The 21,805-nt window shown below is 43.4% G+C and overlaps 1 protein-coding gene and 1 long non-coding RNA gene across 2 annotated transcripts; one reads left to right on the top strand and one right to left on the bottom strand.

Moving 5' to 3' along the window:
• LOC125913096 (uncharacterized) lies at nt 1–7,921 on the bottom strand. The gene is made up of 2 exons (XR_007454924.1): nt 7,728–7,921; nt 1–259 (listed from the first exon to the last, which is right to left on the bottom strand). It is a non-coding gene; the product is annotated as an uncharacterized LOC125913096 (long non-coding RNA).
• A 1-nt stretch (nt 7,922) lies between these two features.
• CFAP107 (cilia and flagella associated protein 107) lies at nt 7,923–21,722 on the top strand. Its single transcript, XM_049618055.1, has 5 exons — nt 7,923–8,258; nt 15,420–15,533; nt 18,842–19,019; nt 20,211–20,413; nt 21,472–21,722. Exons 1-4 carry the CDS (start codon nt 8,145–8,147, stop codon nt 20,390–20,392), a joined length of 588 nt encoding a protein of 195 aa, XP_049474012.1. The 5' UTR covers nt 7,923–8,144; the 3' UTR covers nt 20,393–20,413; nt 21,472–21,722.
• Nucleotides 21,723–21,805: the final 83 nt, after the last annotated feature.

Raw genomic sequence — 21,805 nt, 5'->3', positions numbered from 1 at the left:
TGCGACCAAGTTGGCATGGCATGCCTGTATTTTAAGTTCCTTAGTTCAAATGAACCTCTATGAGAATCAGCTGAGGAGTCAAGGGAAGGTTGCAATATAATCGGTCTCTTGCCTCCAACATCTTTGCATCTTGTCTAAGAAAACAATGGATGTCTGAATCAAAAGATTGGCTCCTCATTCCCATGGTTGCCATGGTTTGCTCTGTTCCCCAGCAAGAACATCTCTGCCCCAACACTGTAGCTGGCTGTCTTGCAAATTGCTGCACAAAGTTGAATCAGATAAGTCAGTGCCTGGGGTTCAGTTTCAAAGCATTTCTAGTCATAGGGAAAAGCCCTCAATTTCCCAGTTTCCCAAATTATGATTCTCTAATGTAGGGAAAGGAATGGATTTTGCCACCAACATAAACTGGGTTTAGGCACAAACAGAAGAAGGGGTTGAATATTTATCTACCCCTTATATGTGACAAACATCTTATGAAGTGTTTTATAGGTGACATTACACTGAATTCTCATAATCTCATAATGCACATGATATTTCCTCCCAATTTATAGATTAGGAAACCAAGGTTGACTTAGGCAATCTTCAAGTTGATGCCAAATGTGTCTGAGTTCCAAATCTACCACCCACCACCATCCCATTGCCTGTGAAATAACCCGAAGCAAATTGGCCATCTTTTAAGAAGTGTTTCTAGGCCGTGCTGGACAAGGAGAGGAGAAGTCAATCTATGATCCCTCTCTCAGGTTTCACCTTCTCTGGAAAGCCAAGCAGGGTTGGATCCTTCTGTGAGCTTGCAGAGTATGCTGTATTTCCTCTAACAATACCTCTAGCACACAGTATTGGGGTCATACAATGACCAAAATGTCTGTCCCTGGATGAAAGTGATCCCCAATTTCTAATGTCCACAGGAGACTGGAATAGCAAATGGCAATAATCTCTGCAGGAGGATGAGTCATCCTAGACCTACATTATTTTTGCAAGTAATTTTTCATGCACCAGGTACATGAGAAGAGAAAAGCTAGCAAAAAGAAGCCACAGAAATAACAGTTTAAGTTAGGCACCAGTCAGGGTTCCTGAGTGGCTCACTTGGTTAAGCGCCCAACTTTGGCTCAGGTCATGATCTCATGGTTCGTATGTTCGAGCCTCCCATTGGGCTCTTTGCTAACAGTGTGGAACCTGCTTTGGATTCTCTCTCCCTCTCTCTCTGCACCTCTCCCACTCACACACAAACACACACACACACACACACACTCTCTCTCTCTCTCCCAAAATAAATAAACTTTAAAAAATTAAACAAAACAAAATAAAATAGAAAAAAGAGTCACACACTGTAAAATAGTTCTGCTTACATTCTCCAAGGAGATAAAAATCTGTATAAATATATTTATAAGTATAATCTATATAAATATAACAAGTAAATCTATATGTAAGTCTATAAATATAATCCATAAATTTAAAATTTAATCTATAAATCCATAGATTTGAAAATTTGGAAGGCAAAAAGTGCTAATTTAAAAATTCAGGGGCACCTGGGTGGCTCAGTCAGTTAAGCGACCAACTTCAGCTCAGGTCATGATCTCACAGTTCGTGGGTTTGAGACCCACGTTGGGCTCTGTGCTGACAGTTCAGAGTCTGGAGCCTGTTTCGGATTCTGTGTGTGTGTCTCTCTCTGCCCCTCCCCAATTCACGCTCTCTCAAATAAATAAACATTAAAAAACATTTAAAAACTCAAAAGGTAGAAAAATTAAAAATTGGAACTATAAAACACGATGTATATATAAATTGAACAGAAATTTTAGAAGTGAAAAATGCAACAAATCAAACTAAAAATCCAGTGGGTGGGCTTAATTGTACACTTGATAGAGGATGTGTGAGCTGGAATACAGGTCAGAAGAAACTATTCAGAATCAGGCACAGAGAGACAAAAGGGTAGAAAACACAGAGGCGGGGACGAGAGGCATTGAAAATGCCTCATACTGAGGCATTGAAAATTCAGTGAGAAGGTATAGCAAATATGTAGTTGGTGGTCCAGAAAGCAAGGAGAAAGAAAGGAGGCAGAAACAATATTTGAACATATGGTGGCTAAGAATTTCCTAAAGTGGTTGAAAGATTAGCATTAAAAAGTATTTTATAGGGGCGCCTGGCTGGCTCAGTCAGTGGAGTCAGCAACTCTTGATTTCAGGGTTGTGGGTTCAAGCCTCATGTTGAGTGTGGAGATTATTTAAAAATAATATCTTTAAAAAATTATTGTGTAGTTTTCAATGTATTTGTTATCTTTATATATTTTTTTATATCATTAGGGCAAAATTTGTAAAATATAAAATAATCACATGGTAGAGATCATCAATATTGCCTTGTTTGGGCTCTTTGAAAACACTGAGAAAATTGATAAGCATCTGATGAGACCAATGAAGAGAAGGGGGGCACAAATAGAAAATACTTGGAATAAAAAGAGACTTCAGTACAGATCCTAGAGATATTAAAAAGATAATAAGAGGAAATTATGAGCAACATATATTAAAAATTTGAAAATTTGGATGCAATGTGTGAATTCCCAGAAAAATACAGTTTACCAAACTGACACCCACAAAAAAAAGACAAAATATGATTCATTTTATAATAAAAGATATTGAATCAAAACAAACTGAAACAAAATGTAAATCTCCTGGCCCACATGCCTTGATTTACTTAATATTAAGGGGAAAATGAACTTAATCCTACATAAATTGACCTAGAGAATATGAAAAGCAGGTAAACTCTTTCTGTGAGGCTTACCTAGTAATAAAATTCCACAAGGAGAGTGGAAATGAACATGACAGGCTGTGAGAATCTTACTCATGGGTATAAATATTTTTTAAATGTTTATTTAGTTTTGAGAGTGAAAGAGAGAGAAAGAGAGAGAGAGAGAGAGAGAGGGAGAGAGAGAAAGCATGAGTTAGGGAGGGACAGAGAAAGAGAGAATACCAAGCAGGCTCTGTGCTATCAGCTCAGAGCCCGATGCAGGGCTCAATCTCATGAACTGGGAGATGGTGACCTGAGACGAAATTAAGAGTTGGACGCTTAACCCGACTGAGCCACCCAGGCGCCTCTAGATATAAATATCTCTAAAAAGTATTTAGCAAACTAAATCCATCAATACATACAAAGGATAATATATCATGACCAAGTTGGGTTTATACTAGAAATGCAGGATCAGTTTAACATTGGAGAATTTGTTCATATCACAAACTCAATATAATTTGTGATACTTAATACATTCAATGAAAGAAACTGTGATTATCTTCATAGATGCAAAAAATTAAGCACTTATTTATGGGGGAAAAACCTGTCGCTATTTAGAAGAGAAGAAAATTTCTTTAACCTAGTAAATGGCATTCACAAAATCTACATATAGCAAACATCGTACTTAATGGTGAAACACAGAACTTTCCCCCTTGGTATCAGAAACAGGAAAAGAGTTGTTCCCTAACATTTTTACTTAACATTGTACTAGTGGTCCTAGGCAATGCAAAAAGACAAGGATAAACCAATAGGGATTGAAAGGGAGGAAATAAAATCGTTACTATTTTCAGATGTTGTGATCTTACATGTGGATTCTCAAGGAATCTACAAAAAAAACCCAGTAGAATTAATAAGAGTTAACAGGGTTGATGGATATAAAGTTATAATCTGTAAAAAAAATCAACTGCATTTTAATATGTAGGCAAGAATCAGAAAGTGAAATGAAAATAATCCATTTAAGTAGCATAAAATGTAAAATACATAGGAACAGACAATATCAAGAGAGAAAAGATAACACATTGAATATGAGAAAATATTTGTAAATCATGTATCTGATGAGGAATTAATATCAAAAATATACAAAGAATTCCTCCAACTCAACCACACACACACAAAAGCAAAAGCAAAAAAAACAAAAAAAAACAAAAAAAAACCACTCTCAAACAACCCATTTAAAAAATGGGTAAATGACTGGAAAAGATATTTTTCTAATGATTAAGGAGGGCACTTGTTGGGATTAGCACCAGGTGTCGTATATAAGTGATGAATCACTGGGTTCTGCTTCTAAAATTGATACCACCTTGTATGTAAATTAACGTGAATTTAAATAAACTAAAAATAAATAAATAAATTGTACCCACAAAACTAAAAAAAAAAAAAAAAGATGATGCACAAATGGCCAATAAGCACATGGAAAGACGTTCTACATCATTAGTCATTAGGGAAATGCAAATCAAAGTCATGATGAGATGTCACCTCACACCCATTAAGATGGGCTATTAATAAAAATGAAAAACAACAAGGGTTGGCAAGGATGTGGAGAAATTCAGAACACCTATGCATTGCCGGTGGGGATGTAAAATGGTGTGAGCACTGGGGGAAATGGTTTTGTGTTGCCAATTCCATCCCTAGGTATTTCAAAAGGTTGAAAGGGGAAAAACTCAAGCAGATACCTATACACCAATGGTCACAGCAGCATTATTCCCAATAGCCAAAAGGTGGAAACAATCCAAATGCCCATCAACAGACAAATGGATAAACAATGTGTGGTCTACACATATAATGGAATATTATTATTCAACCATTATTCATTCTGAAAAAGGACATTCAGAGTGAAATTCTGACACATGCTATAATATAGACGAACCTTGAAAACATTAGGCTAAGTGAAATAAGCAAGACCAAACCAACCTGAACCAAAGCAAACCAACAAACCAAAACCAAAAAACAAACAAACAAAAACCCTATATGGTTTCCCTTATATGAGGTACCCGGAACAGGCAAACTGATAGAGACAGAAAGTAGAACAGGGTCTAGGGGAAGTAAGAATGGGGCGTTATTGTTTTGATGGGTACAGAGTTTCTGTTTAGGATGGTGAAAAATTTCTAGGGTGTGGAGTGATGGAAACACACATACATACTGATGGGGGGAATATAAATTGACATTTTGGAAAACAGTTCGGCACTATCTAGCAAAGTTGAAGACACACATACTCTATGACCCAACAATTCCACTGCTAGGTGTATCTATGTGTCCTAGAGTGGAGGTTTCCAAAGCAAGATCCTCAAGCTTCCTTCAGGAGACCTGCAAGGTCAAAACTATTTTGTTACTAATGCTAAGATGTTATTCACTCCTTTCCACAATGTCGGCATTGGCACTTGGGCTGTAGAAGCAGTGGTGGGTAAAACAGTTGGTGCCCGATGCATGAATCAAGGCAGGGGCATCAGTGGTGATTGCGGTCGTGTTCTCCATCACCACACGCTTTGCAGTGAGATAACTAACAACGATCACAATGCTAGTTTCCCTTAAGGATGTCCTTGATGAAGAAGTAAAAATTACTAACTTTATTAAACCTTGACCTTTGAGCGGTTATCTTTCTAACACGCCATGTGATGAAACAGAAAGTAGGTATGAGTTAAGCTCTGTTGTTGCGCACCCAAGAATGATGTTCTCTTGAAAAAGAGCGCTGTGTGCAATTGCTGAAATTGTGAGCAGCATTAGGTAGACTTTTTTTTTTTTAATTAAATACGACTGTTACTTGAAAGCATGATGGGTGGACAAACCATGAATATTCAAATTGGAACACTTGGCAGATGTTTTCTTAAAAGTGAACGAAGTAGGAGCGCCTGGGTGGCTCAGTCAGGTAAGTGTGCAGTTCTTGATTTCAGCTCAGGTCATGATCTCGTGGTTTGTGAGTTCAAGCCCCGCATCAGGCTCTGCACTATCAGTGCACTATCAGGCTGCTTAGAGTTCTCTCTCTCCCTCTCTCTCTGCCCCTTCCCTGCTCGTTCTCTCTCTCTCTCTCTCTCTTTCTCTCTCTCTCAAAATAAATAAATTGAAAAAAAAAAGAACAAAATAAGTCTGACACTTCAGGGAAAACAGTGGACATTAGCTGTTGCCAATGACAACAGTTTAGCTTTCAAGCTAAAATTAGAATTTTGGAGAACTTGTATCCATCACTGTGAACTTGTCAACTTCCTAACACTTAAATGCTCTTCTGATGAGATCACTAGTGATATTTAAGATCCTACAGATTTTTAAGATATCGTATAATAGGTCAACATTTGAAAGATCTGGACAGCTCAGGTATTCAAATGACACCATGATGTAACAAAATCACAAATAACTGGAAGGTCTCCTCAAAGCACAAAATCAACAAGTAGATTTTAATGTAACAGAGTTCAAAGAGTTGCCTGAATAGGTTCAGATTCCACCTTGTAACTAACCTTTAAGAAACTACCGCTGAGTTTTCCTGTAGTATTGAAGAATATCCACAATTAATTGCAAAGTCTATTAAAATACCTCTCTCTCTTCTAACTACGTATCTATGTGATATTAGATGTTCTCCTTTACACAGGACAATATATCATAACAAATGGAATTTTTTTGAAATCAATAAATAATAGTCAATATATTTATATTAATCCACTGAGTTTGCCTGTTCTGTGGTACAAATGTTCCCACCATGACTGATGTTGAGCTATCGATATGATTTTACAGAATATGGTGTTGGGAAGAGATGGGCACAGTTGGCTCTCATGCACTGCCATGATCTGGCTCCAGATCACCAATACAATTCATATTTTATTTTATTTTATTTTTTTAGTTCTTTTAGTTTAATTTTTTTTTTATTTTAGAGAGAGAAAGAGAGCATGAGTGGGAGAGAGGCAGAGGAAGAGAGAGAGAGAGAGAGAGAGAGAGAGAGAGAATCTTAAGCAGGTTCCATGCTCAACGCAGAGCCCGACATGGGGCTCAAACCCACAACCCTGGGATTACGACCGGAGCCAAAATCAAGAAGTTGAACGCCTAACCGACTGAGCCACCCACATGCCCCTCAATCCACATTTTAAAAAGCCCCTTTGGGTCCTCAATAATTTTTAAGAAACTACAAATTTGAGAAGTACAGCTCTAGAGAAATGGCTGTATCTGGGCACCAGGAGACACATACTAGATCCAAAATAGTCATAGTAACCACAGCTATATGCAACATGAATGAATCTTAAAAACATTAACCATATTGAGGAAAGGAAACCAGACTCAAATGAATACATGCTCTACGGTTGCATTTATATCAAGTCCACAAATGGGCAAGGCTAAGCATTAGTGTTTAGGAGCACACCCTTTGGTGCTCAGCCTATTTAAAAAAAAAAAAAAAAAAAGGAAGTGACAACTACAGGAGTCAGGTGGTAGAGGGAGGAGGCACGTGTGGCCTCCACGTGTGGTTTCCAGACTCCTTTGCTTAGTGAATAAACAAAATAATAGTCTTTCTCCCATCGGACTGGGTTCTGTGGGGATGGGACCCTGGTCTAGTCACTGATGCATTTATAGCCGCAGCTCAGTGCCCAAGATGTAGCATGTGGTCAGTGAGAGGATTGTGGGATGAATGAGGACTAACCAAATGAACCATACAGCATCAGTTTGAGCACAAAGATAGGATTCTCTGTGGAAACTCCTTGGGCAAAGGGGCAGACAGGCACTGAGTGGAGCCCAAGGGTCTAGGCCTGAATCAGACTGGATTTAAATCCCAGCTCTCCCACACGTGGGACTTTCAACAGCTACTTGGTCTCTCTTTGCTTCACTGTTCTCATCTGTAAAAGGGTGTAACGATGGCACCTGCTTCAAAGGGCTGCCGTGAGGATCAAATGGGTGAATGCACACAGATATCTCAGAGTGGGCCTCACACATCAGTACTCATTACGTAGTGATAGAGTGCGACCATCTCAACTCACCCTTGTAAAGAGTGCCTTAAAGATGATGCCTCTCACGGGGTCACAGCACGAACACCAAGCCCTTCTGGCTCCTGCATTTGTGGTGGTTATTGCTGGTTTGATTTGCTTTTATGAGGTCAGTTTTGCTCCTGAAGAATCAGCTTCTCCCTTCAGGAGAGTATTTATACACAATCTATCACCATGGAGACAGTCAACAGTAGGGAATCCAAGATCACATCACCTCTCCCTGGAGGCAGAAAGCAGACTCTCAGGCCCATCTATTTTGTGAAGTTGGCAGGGTGTCATCTCTATCCACTCAGAAGAGTGGCTGGGACGATAAGAGAGAAAGACACCCTACACTCAACAACTTCATAACATCTACCCACCCCTAAAGCCTGAAACTGTCTCAAGTCTAAAGACTCGGGGCAAGCACTTACCATGCAGTTTTTGACTGCAGTAAGTCCACAGTCATTCTCTACCCCAGGCTGGAAGGTGGAGACCAAGTATTCAACCCAAGTGCTCACTGGAAACTGGGTGGAAGAGAGGAGGAAGGTAAGGAAAGGGAGAGAGTGGACAGAGGGCTTGGGGGATGGACTGGCAGGCAGAGGTAGGAGTGAGGTCATTACTATTTCCAAATTAGGGGCCATAGATAGTTACATCTTAAGAATGGGGCATTAGGGTCTCTGTGCTCTTCGGAGAGGAGTTACATTCAAGTAATCAGCAAGGTCCCTGGTATAGCTTGAAAACACGATAGTACAGGTATGAATATAGCTGTGCCTTACAGCATTATTTTCAGTGGAGTGTTTCTAGGCATCTGGTGCTCCCTGTCTCTAATTCCTCTGCATCTTGACCTGAAGAACATCCGTTCTCCCTGGCCTGGCCCTTCCCAGAGTGTGGTACTTGCCAGGGAAGGCTTGCCACTCTTCTACATTGATGTCCAGGGATGGGCTGCTGCTCTGTGGCACCTGTTCCACAACCTTGCCCGGCCTGTGCGTTTCAGTTTTTCTTTCATTTTTTTTTAAATTTTTTAATGTTTTTATTTATTTTTGAGACAGAAAGAGACAGACCATGAGCAGGGGAGGGGCAGAGAGAGAGGGGGACACAGAAACTGAAGCAGGCTCCAGGCTCTGAGCTGTCAGCACAGAGCCTGACGCAGAACTCGAACTCACAAACCGCGAGATCATGACCTGAGCCGAAGTCGGATGCTCAACCGACTGAGCCACCCAGGCGCCCCTCAGTTTTTATTTTCAAAACAGAACAAATGGGCTCTTGGTGTTCCCGTGTATTTTAAGGCCACAACAAAAATACTTTGCCTGAATTGGCCTACTTGAAATTAAATATCTTCATTAGTGGCAATCAAGACTGAGCCACTTAAATGTCTGCAGAGACATGTAGACATCCTCATTTCTTCTTGGGAAATGAGCAAAGAAAAGAGAGTGAAATACAATTGGAGGCTTTGGTTTAAGTGTGGAGAAGGTTGGTGGTGACTTCTGAGAATCGGTAAAGACTGTTTTCGGGGAGAACATTGGAATTCACCAGCCCTCTGGCTAGATGTGGTCTATGGCCATTGTTAGCTCTGATTTCACTTGGCCTTATTTGGGGAGTAAGGGTGTGTGTAAGAGAAGCTCCAAGGGCAAGAAGAACTGGCTGAGCAATCCTCCAGGCTCTTGTGGGTGAGGTAGTATCCAGGAATACTATGGGTTGGTCCTATACTTAGAAGAGATTGCATAAAGAGAGCAGAGTTGGAGTGATATCAGAAACCTGGTAGACGAGAAGCTCCAGCTCCTTATTCTCCCATGGAAACACTTAAGAAACAACTATGGCCTGTCTAAAACAACTATACAAGAGCTCTGGGAAATAGTTAAAGGTCCACAGTGAACAGAAAAAGGCCCAGTTTAGAAAAAGTCACATTCAAAATGGTAGGAAATTCTAAGGTATTTTTAGTTGCTTTTTTTCCCCATTCTCTCCTTAGAACAGCATAGTTCAGTTTCAGAGAAGCAGTGGCTTAGCGGCCATTCCCCCTCCCTTGAGCCCAGAGAGAGTAGAGGCACATTTTTTTTTTTCTGCAAAGAGGAAAAGAGAGTTAAAATTTTATTTTTTTATTTTTTTACTTTTTGGACATCCAACTTTTTATTTTTATTTTTTTAATGTAATTTATCGTCAAGTTAACTAACATACGGTGTACGCAGTGTGCTCTTGGTTTCAGGGGTAGATTCCCGTGATTCATTGCTTCCATACAACACCCAGTGCTCATCCCAACAAGTGCCCTTCTCAATGCCCATCACCCATTTTCCCCTCTCCCCCACCGCCCCCCATCCACCTCAGTTTGTTCTCTGTATTTAAGAGTCTCTTATGGTTTGCCTCCCCATCTGTTTGAAACTATTTTTCCCCTTCCCTTCTGCCATGGTCTTCTGTTAAGTTTCTCAAGTTCCACATATGAATGGAAATATATGGTATCTGTCTTTCTCTCACTGACTTATTTCATTTGGCACAATACCCTACAGTTCAATCCACGTTGTTGCAAATGAGAGGATTTCATTCTTTCTCGTTGCCAAGTAGTATTCCATTGTGTATATAAACCACATCTTCTTTATCCATTCGTCAGTTGATGGACATCTGAGCTCTTGCCGTACTTTGGCTATTGAATGGGGCAACGTTTTAATCTGTCTGGAGGCTGCCTAAAGAACTGGTCTCTGTTTTGCTTGACTCAGAGCTCAGATGGGGAAAAGTGTCATAGTTCATGTTTCAGGCCAAGAAAGGCTGTTGAAAGCAGACTGGTTACAGTGAGCAAAAGTTGCCAGGGGACTACAAACCAGTGAAGGTCTGAGGCCTGAGATTACAGGTAGAGGAATACAACGGAACATAAAGGGCCTTGAGAAGAAGCAGGGGAGACACTCTTTGGGAAAGTAAGGCATTTTAAAGTAGCTGTGAATACAGACTAAATACAAAGGTACACACACACACACACACACACACACGGGCCCAGGCGAGATGCATGCTCAGAAAACTCCTGAGAACTTAAGCCTTCCTTCATATCAGGCTGATTCCAAGCCTCAGAACATGCCCTGTTAATTAGTGGAGATCTTCCCTTAAATGGAGCCAGTTTGCAAAGACTATGAGAGGGGGCTGTTTTTACAAATGTCCACGTTCAACAAAAAATTACAGGACATACAAAGAAATAGTCAAACATGGCCCGCCGAAGGGAAGAAAACCAAGTGGGGAAAACTGCCCTGGGGAAAGACAGACATCAGAAGGACTAAACAAAAACTTAAAAGTCTTAAATATGCTTAAAGAGCTTAAAGAAGACATGAACAAAGGAACTAAAGGAAATCAGGAAAATGATATATGAACAAAATAAGAATATCAATAAAAAATAGAAATTATAAAAAGAAATCAAATAGAAATTATGCAGCTGAAAAATTCAATAACTACATTGAAAAAATTCACTAGAGGTGTTCGGAGAACTTGAAGAGAGATCATTTGAAATTCTTGAGTCTGAGAAGACCAAAAAAAAAAAAAAAAAAAAAAAAAAAAAGAAAGAAAGAAATGTGAACAGAGTCTAAGGACTTATGAGACACCATTATGCAGACCAGTATACACATTATGGGAGAAAAAAGAGAAAGGAGTAGAGAGAGTATTTGAAGAAACAATGGCTGAAAAATTCCTAAATTTGGAGAAAAGATACAAATCCAGGAAGCTCAGTGAATTGCAAAAAGATACATCCAAAGAGACCCACACAAAGACATATTATACTCAACCTGTTGAAAATCAAAGACAAAGAGAGAATTTGGAAAGCAGCAAAATCAAAATGACTCATCACTGTACAAAGATGCCTTTATGAGATTATCTGTAAATTTCTCAGCAGAAACCATGTAGTCCAGAAAGGGGTGGGGTGATATATTTAAAGTGCTAAAAAAAAAAAAAAATCCACAAAACTTATCAACTGAGAATACTATAGCTACCAAAACTGTCCTTCAGAAATGAAGGAGAAACTAAAAACATCCCCAGATAAACCAAAGCAGAAGGAGTTCATGACCACTAAGCCTGCCCTGTAAGAAACAGAGCAATGCTAGACAGTAACTCAAAGTCATATGAAATAAAGACCTCTGGTACAGGTTAAACACATGAACAAATATAAAAACCACTATTATTGTGATTTTGGTTTGTAACTCCACTTTTTTTTATGGGATTTAAAGACCAAATGCATAAAAATAATTATAAATCCATGTTAATGTGTACAAAATATATCAAGATGCCATTTATGACATCAGTAACATAAAATGGGAGATGGCAGGGCTGTACAGGAGCACAGTTTTTATGTTTGAGCTGAGTCAAGTTGGTACCAGTTTAAAGTAGATTATTAAAAAGATTATTATAAGTTTAGGATATCATATGCAATCTCTATGATAACTACAAAGAAAATATCTCCAGAGTATACACAAAAGGAAACGAGAAGAAAATAAAAATGTGTCACTACAAAAAGTCAACTACACAAATGAAAGTAGTAATGGAAGAAATGAGGGACCAAAAACCCTGTAACAAAATAAATAACAAAGTAGTTAAATGAAGTCCTCCCCTGACAGTCATTACTTTAAATGTAAATAGATTAAACTTTCAACCAAAAGACATAGATTGGCAAATGGGGGGAAAAACGCAAACCTGGGATGCAAGTATATGACACATATGAGACAGTCTTTAGATCTAACGTCATGCGTAGGTTGGAAGTGAAAAAAGATATCCATACAAATAACAATCAAAAGAGAGTGGCATGGCTATACCAACATCATAAAAAGTAGACTTTAAGTCAAAAACTGTTACAAGAACCAAATAAGGAGAGTACATATTGAAGAAAGGGTCACAAAGAAATAGAAAATTTGAATAGTTCTAGAACTAGTGAGCAAATTGATCCAGTAATAAAAACATCTCCTGGGGCGCCTAGGTGGCTCAGTTGGTTAGGTGTCCGACTCTTGATTTTGGCTCAGGTCATGATCTCATGGTTTGTGGAATTGAGCCCCGCACCGGGCTCTGTGCTGTCAGTGAGGAGGTTGCTTGGGATTCTCTCTCTCCTTCTCTCTCAAAAAATAAACAAATAAACGTTTAAAAAAAATCTCCCAAATGAAAATCCATGACTAGATGGCTTTTCTTGTGAACTCTACTCAGTATTTTACTACTATAACATAACAAAGGCCATAAATGAAAAGCCCACAGCTATCATCGTACTCAGTGGTAAATAACCCAAAAATAATTTCCTCTAAGATCAGGAATAAGACAAGGATGCCTGCTTTGCCAGTTCTATTCAACATAGTATTAAAAGTTCTAGCCAGAGCAATTAGGCAAGAAAAAGAAATAACAAGAAATTGGAAAGGAAGAAGTAAAATTATCTCTGTTTGCAGATGATGGGATCTTATATGTACCAACCTTAGAGACCACACATACAGAGACAAAACAAACAACAAAAAAACCCAGAAAAACCTGTCAAAACTAATAAATGAATTCATCAAAGTAGCAGGATACAAAAATCAAATTGCAAAAGTCAGTTGCATTTCTATACACTAAAAATGAACTATCTAAAAGGGGGATTTAAAAAATTCTATTTATAATAGCATCAAAAAGAATAAAATAGTTAGGAATAAACTTAACCAAAGAAGCAAAAGACCTATACAATGAAAATTACAAAATATGACTGAAAGAAATGGAAGTTTATGCCAATAGATGGAAATATCTCCTATGTCCATGGATTGAAAGATTTAATATCATTAAGATGTCAATACCACCCCAAAATGGCTACACATGCAATGCAATCCTTATGATATTTTTTGCAGAAATTAAAAAATCCACCCTAAAATTCACTTGGAATCTCAAGAGACCATTCTCAAGAATAGTCAAAACAATCTTGAAAAGAAGTACAAAGTTGAAGGATTCACATTCTCCGATTTCAAAAATTATTACAAACTACAGTAACCAAATATTGATATATGGGCATAAAGGCAGTAATATAAACCAATGGAATAAAATAAAGAGCTCAGAAGTAAGTCCTCACATATCTGGTCAAATGATTTCAACAGGGATCATTCAATGGAGAAAAAACAGTGTTTTCAACAAATGGTGTTGGGAAAACTGCATATCCACATGCAAGAGAATGAAGTTGGACCTTTATCTTACACCACATACAGAAATTAATTCAAAACAGATCAAAAAGTTAGATGTAAGACTTAAAATGGTAAAACTCTTAGAAGAAAACATAGGAGGAAAACTTCATGACATTGGATTTAGCAATGATTTCTTGGATAGGACACCAAAATCATAGGTAACAAAAGAAAAAAATAGATAAATTGGATTTCATCAAAATTGAAGTCTTTTAGGCATCAAAGAACACTATCAACAGAGTGAAAAGGTGACCCATGGAATGGGAGAATATGTTTGCAAATATTACATATGATAAAGGATTAATATCCAAAATATATAAAGAAGTCCTAAAGTTCAACAGCAAAAAAGCAAACGAACAATTAAAAATGGGGAAAAAACTGGAAAAGATATTCCTCCAAGTTATGCAAATGGCCAAAAAGCACATGAAAAGATGCTCAACATCACTGGTCATTAGGGAAAAGCAAGTCAAAACCGCAAGATACCACTTCACACCCATTAAGATGGCTAATATTGAAAAAAAAGAAAGAAAAAGAAAATAATAAGCGTTGGTGTGGATGTAAGTGAAATCAGAACCCTTGTACATTGCTAGTGGGAATGTAAAACGGTATAGCTGCTGTGGGAGACAGAAGCTATGGCAGTTGCTAAAAACAGTACACATAGAACAACCATATCATCTAGCAACTCCAGTTCTGGGTTTATAACCATCAGAACTAAAACCAGGATCTGGAAGAGAGAGGTTCATACATTATGTGTGTAGCAGCATTATTCAAGGCAGCCCAAAGGTAGGATGGGTAAGCAAAAGGTAGCATATACATACAACGAAACAGTATTCAGCCTTGAAAAGGAAGACAATCCTACCTCGAAGACACTATGCTAAGTGACATAGGCCAGGCCCCAAAGGACAAATACTGTAGGATTCCACTTGTGTGCGCTCCCTAGAGGAGTCAAATTCATAGAGACAGAAAGTAGAATGGGGGATGCCAGGGGCTGGGGAGGGAGCCATTTAACGGGTTCAGGGTTTTAGTGTGAGAAGATGATGTTCTGGAGACTGATGGTGTTAATGGCTGTACAACCATATCAATGTACTTAATGCTCCTGAACCGTGTGCATAAAAATGGTTGAAATGGTAAATTTTGTTACATATATTTTACCACAATCAATATTTAAGAACTGAACCAGGAGACATAAGATAATGGGGGGAAAAAGAGTGGAACTGGGAAGAGCGAGGAAAACAAGAAGAAAAGAAGGAGGCTAGCAGGAGTGGATAGCGGGGAGAGAGAGGACAAAGGGAACAGGTGCAGACCATGACAAGTGGTCGGGTGACCCAAGGAACAGCTTTCCTGAGGCGTGGGTCTGGGCAGTGGGGTGCCAATGGCCTGAGCATGTTCCTTTCCAAGCTCTGGGAGGGAGGGGGCAAAATGAAGCCCGGCTTGTGTAGGCTGTTGCCCTGGGGTCGTGTCTATCCTCCCTCTTCCCAGCCTCCCGTAGCCCAGGAGGGGAGGGGACACTACAGAAGCATGAGAAGGTGCATCACAGAAGTTATCCTGAGTATTTGGTCTTTTTCAGTTCACCAAAGCCATGGAGGAAACACCTCAGTCCATTTACAGAAAAGAGTATGTCCCCTTCCCGGGCCACAGACCCGACCAGATCTCCAGGTGGTATGGCAAGAGGAGAGTGGAGGTAAGTGGGGGAGGTGGGGGCCCCACACTCAGGCCTGGGATCCCCTCCAGAGCTCAGGAGACACCACCTCCTTCTAGGCTCGGTTCCCTCTGGGGACACAGGAGCAGTCTCGCGGGCATCCTCCCCCACCCGGGGGCCACTGATGGCATTCACCTTTATTTACAACCCACCAAATCTCAAGCCAGTAGCATTCCCTCTGCCCTGTACCCCAGCACTTTCTTGGATCATTTTCCCCGTTCCCCCACACTTTCCCAACAGGAGGTAGGCAAAGGGTAAATACTGAATTAGGTGAACATAGTGAGGAAATCGGGGAGGTCCTGCAAAAACAAGTAGCGGTGATGCTTGAACGGCAGTGTTTTGCATCATCTATGCCCCAACTTCCTGTTCTTTTGTATAAAATCAAGGGCCATTCTGTCCTCTCTCACTCATTGAGGGCCTATGTGCGTCATTGTGTCACAGGCCTCCAGAGCAGGAAGCAGGGCACTGCATCCTCAGGACACGTCCCCCACCATGACCCATCTAACCCTTACCTGCCTAAACTCAGGGTGGGGGCCCACAGTGAGGGGTGGACATTGTCAGATGGAAGCATTTTGGAGCTGGAAGGGATCTGAGAGATAGTTCAGCCCAGCAACCTCCTTTTCAGATAAAAAGGTGTCCCAGGTGTGGTCAATGGTTTGTCCAAAACCGTTTGGCTGGTTGGTAAGGGACAAAGCAGGTGGCCGGTCTGTAAATCAAGCAAGAAGTATCTTCATATTCCTTTACGCTATCTGTTGGAGTTGACTCTGTCTTCTGCATTTTGGGGGTCCATCTTAGTATAAATAGCAGCAAATTTTCAGCTCTGTGCTGGCACCGCTGGGCTGTGTTGGCATCTCTGGACAATCCTGGCATCTTTGGATTGCACTGACTTTCCTGGAGCACGCTGGCATCCACAGACCCTGCTGATGGTCTGGAGGTGCTAGCCTTTGCCACTAGCGTGCCAAATGCCTGTTAATGTAAGGAAGTCAAAATAAAAACCCATGATCTGGGGATCCTGGTCCCCAGTTATCAATACATAAGTACTTAGGCTAGTTCTCAATACACATTAGGTGTCCTCTCTTTGGACTCATAACAAACCCTGATGAGATAAACACACACACACACACACACACACACACAGTCTGTTTAAAATTAAGAAGCCCCCTGCCAACATATACACAAAATAGAACCAAGCAATCAGATATTCGCTTCTAAGGACTCTGTTCAAATATCTGTGTGCCAGGGACCCTGGACACAGCGCTGCTTCTGAACAGCCGTTTCAGTCCGTCGGCTGTTCTGTGGATTTCATTCTGCACCTCTCCCATCCCCCACCTCACACCTCCCCCTTCTTAGGCAAATGCTGATCTCCCTTCAAATTGACTTTGGATAGATGGGGTTAGCATTCCCCAGGGAAAACCCCCTTCCTGTTTTCCCTGTGCTTTGCCCCTAGGCAGGTGTATTAACCAAATTTTCTATGTCCTGTATTTTATTTTATTTTATTAATTTCTTAAAGTTTATTTATTTATTTTTGAGAAAGAGAAAGAGAGAGTGAGTGGGGGAGGGGCAGAGAGGGAGAGAGAGAATCCCAAGCAGGCTCCCCACTGTCAGTGCAGAGCCCGATGCGGGGCTCGAACTCATGAACCGTGAGATCATGACCTGAGCCAAAACCAAGAGTCAGACGCTTAGCCAACTGAGCCACCCAGGCGCCCCCTATGTTTTGTATTTTAGATGGCTTGACATCTTAGGGGCCTTGCTGATCCTGGAGAGACTGCCTTCCCAGGGCTTGCTAATTCCTAGAGATAGTACACAACTTGCCTATAAACAAGCTTGTAGGATACAAAGCAACCAACCCAGAGCCCATATCCCAACCACCTCTTTTATCTAACGCTTCTATGCCAAGTCAATATCCTTTTGCCCCAAATCACTCCAGGGCCTGGCACCAACAAGAGTGGGCACCCCTATAGCCCAGAGCCTGCTGAAATCATTCAAACTCTGTAATCCTCAACTCAAACTTGACTATCCTGCCTCACCTGTTCCTTCCCTTGGAAACCACATGGACAACCTGGGTCATGCTCTCTCTCATCCTCTCCTTCTGGGTGTTTCCCTAATGTGGCCCCATGTGGTGTGGCATGTCTTTCAAAACTGTTTCTTTCAAAGGCAGTTGTCTCCCTCTCTGCCACCTGACCATACCTGATCAAAACAAAAATCCTAGGTACATAATCCAGACAGCAGGGCCACACCCCAAACCAAGAGGAACTTGTGGCTTTCCTCCTTTCCCTGCCGTGATGCCCCCCCCAACACTTCCCTTGGTTCATGGGACCCCGCCCCCCCCCGCCAATGTGCCCTCCCTGGCGCTGGAAATGTACTCTGGGCACCCAGTGATACGGATCTTGGGAACCCCTGCTTAATGTCTGTGCCTCCCCCCTTGTCTCCCTTCGGCATTGTGATCTGACTTATTTATGGAACCACTAACTTGAAATATTATGTGCAGTCAGCGTTTCCAGACCATAGCAGACACAGACCTCCCTGTTTGGTCCAGACAAGAGAACAGGCATGGAAATCCACATTATCTTCCCCTGTAAATCAGCCCAGTCCTCCAAGATTCCCTTGCAGGGCCAAGAGGATTTTCTTAGGAAAAGCACTGATGCAGGCAAACGTCCCAGAATAAGGAGAACATGGCTTTCTTCTCCTTGTAAATAACCCCCACCAAAGAAATCGCTCCCCAAGTTTCCAGCTGAGGGAGCCATAAATCCTTTGCAGGAGAAGGCAATTTATGGGACATGCTCTGATTCTTCCCATAGTAACTGATTGAAATACAAGGTGCATATGTCAGGCTCGGTATTCAACGTCTTTCTCTCGCCATGGAAATAGGCACTTGGATGGATGAGACTCGAGACAAATCAAAGGGTATAATTTCAGATCACAGGGCAGCACTGAGATGGTTCTGACTCTTCCCATTCAGCTGGAAGTCCTGACTTTCATTTTAATGTGTCCCCACTGCCCATTCTAGGGATGAATTGACTTGGCATGGGTTGGGGGCCCTCATACGGAGAACGGACTGCAGCCAAGATGGAATGTGTGTGCGAAGGTGAGCTGTGTCAGGTGGGCCAGACAACCGCGTCTCCCGTTTGGTGGCCCTGAGGGCCCAGGCGGCAGACCCTCGCCGCCGGCCCGTGGAGGCCTCCTCGCCATCAGCACCACGAGCCTCGGTGGCAACAGTTTCTGCCTCCGTCCACCGCCCCGTGGATGCCTTGCTCTGACCAGTAACACACCCGCTGTGTCTGTCCTTCCAGGGGCTCCCGTACAAACACCTGCTGACGCACCACCAGGAGCCCTCACACCGCCATCTGATTAGCACATATGACGACCATTACAACCGGCATAATTACAACCCCAGCCTGCCCCCGCGTCGCACCTGGAGTGGACACAAGTTGCTGTGGCTCCCGGAGAAAGCAGACTTCCCCCTTCTTGGTATTTGTATAATTCAGGATTTCCCCCCTGTAGTGGGCTGCGAGGGGTCCACAGCCGCGTAGGGCTGAGGTGTGCCGGGCACAGGCTGAAAGACGCGCAGCGAGGGCATCAGAATGACCCGAAAGCGGGAGAATCCCGTTTCCCCCCAGGGCTGCTGCCTGCCCCCGCCCCCTGACACAGAGGTGACGCTGGCCGTGCACTGGAGCCCTCACCTGCGTGCACCATGGAAACATGGTCACCTGAGCACAGGTGGCAGGAACAACACCGCTGCACGTTCGGATCAGGCAGCTGTGCTAAATGGGGACTGTTACTTCCCAGGGGCCCTGCCCTGCGGGAGCACCTGAGGACACAGGAGTGACACACAGGGGAGAAATTCCTGCCCTTGGGGAGTCGTCATTCCAGTGGGTCTCAGATCAGACGCCATGCATGCATAAGATACCTTAAGATCTAGTAAATACGGTAATTTTGGACAGGGATGTGCGTCATGAAGAAAACTTATAGGTAAGCAACAGAAAATGAGGCGGGTGTTTGTGAATTTCCTTCGGGTGGAATGATGCCGGATGGTCTTTGTGGGAGAGATAGCTGAGTCGAGAAGGAGGGAGCCATACAGGAATGGGGGGGTGGGGTGGGAGAGCATTCCAGGCAAGGGAATGGCAAGTGAAAAGGCAGGAGTACGGGAAGACCACATCAGGGCTCGGAGGCCACAGTGAGGAGGGGGGCCGTGTCCTTCCAGCGGAACTAGGACTTTGGAGTGATTTTTGTAAGAGAGGGCCTTGATCTGATTTACATTTCAAGCTGCACCTTGCCTCTTTCCATGCCTCTTTCTCTGCACCCTATGCTTTGTACTCCCACCCTTCCACGCAAAGGGGTCCGATGGTGAGCTGCGCGCCACGCCCCGTTACCCTGGGGTTTGTCCTCGACATCGGCCTTCGCACGCCTGCACTGCTCGCTTCGCCGCTGGGGCAGGACGCTCCCCTCCATCCTTAACCAGTCACGGCGCTGACTTCTCCGAGGCCCACAGACCGGCGCCTGGTCCCTCCTGAGGACACAGGGAGCCGGCCCCCCGCAAGCCCTTCTTCCCTCCGGAGCCCGGCCAGCCTCGCTCCGGGAAACCCCCAGGGCCCCCGCCGCGCTGTCCCCCGGCCAGTCTACGCCCGGTCCCGTTCACGCAGACCCCGGTTTCTCTTGCAGCTCCCCCTACCAACTATGGACTCTATGAGCAGCTGAAGCAGAGGTGGCTCACGCCCAGGGCTGCCCCGAGGGAGAGCATTTACACCTCGTCCTACCCGAGACCGCCGCTGTGTGCCATGTCCCGGCGGGAGCACGCCATCCCTGTCCCTCCCCCTCGCCTGCACCCTGTCCCGCGCTTCTGAGAACGGCCACGGGCTGTGCAGGTGGGTCCGACCGGAGCCCCAATGTGCTGTTGGACCCGCCAGGCCGCAGGTGGCTGCAGACACACCCAGAGTGCTAAATCCGGCCGGCCGAGGCCCCTAGTTCATGGTCTGTGTCCTCCAAACCCTCAGGCTCCTTTCTTTTCCATCCCATAATTAAAGCTCTTCCAGGCAATGGAGTGACAGCTATATGCACAACTCTGCAGAATGTCAGGACTCTTAAGTTCCTCCCCCGGCCTTTCACGTGAGGGGGAACTGAGGCCCAGAGAGGTGACGTGATTCCTGCAGGTTCTCACCGCATAGACGCCCTCCAGGAGTGTCTGGTCCATGGAGAAGGGGGTCTGACCACGAGACCCGCTGCAGAACTCCAGGGAAGGGTCGAATGTGGTTATGGGGAGGGCAGGCACCCTGCAGGAGCTGGCCATCCGTGGGGGGGGGGGGGGGGGGGAAGGGGGGAGGGGGGTGCCCAGCACGCCGTTGTCTCCCCAGGGGCTCAGAAGAAGGGAGACACACAGCATCTCCCCTCCACCTCCGAGCTCTCAAATCTTTTCCAGAGTTGAGTTTGAGGATGGGGGATTTTTTATTTATTTATGTAAAGAATTTTTTTTAACATTTATTTATTTTTGAGAGACAGAGAGAGACAGACAGAGCACAAGCAGGGGAGAGGCAGAGAGAGAGGTCAGCACAGAGCCCGATGCTGGGCTCAAACCCATGAACCGAGACATCATGACCTGAGCTGAAGTCAGACGCTTAACTGGCTGAGCCACCCAGGCGCTCCAGGGAATGGGGGCTTTTTCAGTGAGTGTCTTGGAACAAGGATGGACCCCCGGACAGAAGGACAGGGCGCTGTCCTGGCTCAGGGACTTGGTGCTGTCCTCGCCCAGGATGGAGTCCCTAGAGGCATGTTCTGCCACCTGGCGTGGAGTCCAGCCTCTGGTTGAGAGTGGCCGGCCTCCTCTGTCCTCTCTCACTGACACAGTTGGATGGTTATAGCCTGCTTTCTCTGCGTGGCCTTCCCTGCCTGATGCCTCCACCCTGATGATCTGCATTCATTATTGTAGGTGCAGTGCTCCGTGGAGAGTTGGTGCTGAATTTCCTTGGCTGGACGGATGAATAAATTGTTGTCTCTTTGGGGGCTCCTCTCTGGACCCACGCTGTACCCCACTCACCACGACCCAGTCCAGTTCCACACTTCGAGCCTCCATATAGCTGCTCTCCCCAACCCCCGTCCGCAGGGTGGACCTCCATCCAGACCCCAGCCCATCCTGATGTCCAAAGACCCCTTATTCTTCCAAGATCTTGGCTTCTCCCACCTCTTTTTTTAAAAAGTTATTTGTTTATTTTTGAGAGCAAGAGAGGGAGGGGAGGAGGGGCAGAGAGAGAGGGAGAGAGAGA

Source organism: Panthera uncia (assembly GCF_023721935.1).
Source record: "Panthera uncia isolate 11264 chromosome C1 unlocalized genomic scaffold, Puncia_PCG_1.0 HiC_scaffold_4, whole genome shotgun sequence".
Taxonomy (NCBI): domain Eukaryota; kingdom Metazoa; phylum Chordata; class Mammalia; order Carnivora; family Felidae; genus Panthera; species Panthera uncia.
This window is presented reverse-complemented; position numbering and strand designations above follow the sequence as displayed.

Bases quoted from the DNA above. Each gene is read 5' to 3' on its own strand.
- CFAP107 (XM_049618055.1), top strand. From the start codon at position 8,145: ATGCAGTTTTTGACTGCAGTAAGTCCACAGTCATTCTCTACCCCAGGC. The intron at 8,259-15,419 runs GTAAGGAAAGGG...GGTCTTTTTCAG, and splicing joins GGGTGGAAGAGAGGAGGAAG to TTCACCAAAGCCATGGAGGA. The intron at 19,020-20,210 runs GTATTTGTATAA...TTTCTCTTGCAG, and splicing joins AGCAGACTTCCCCCTTCTTG to CTCCCCCTACCAACTATGGA.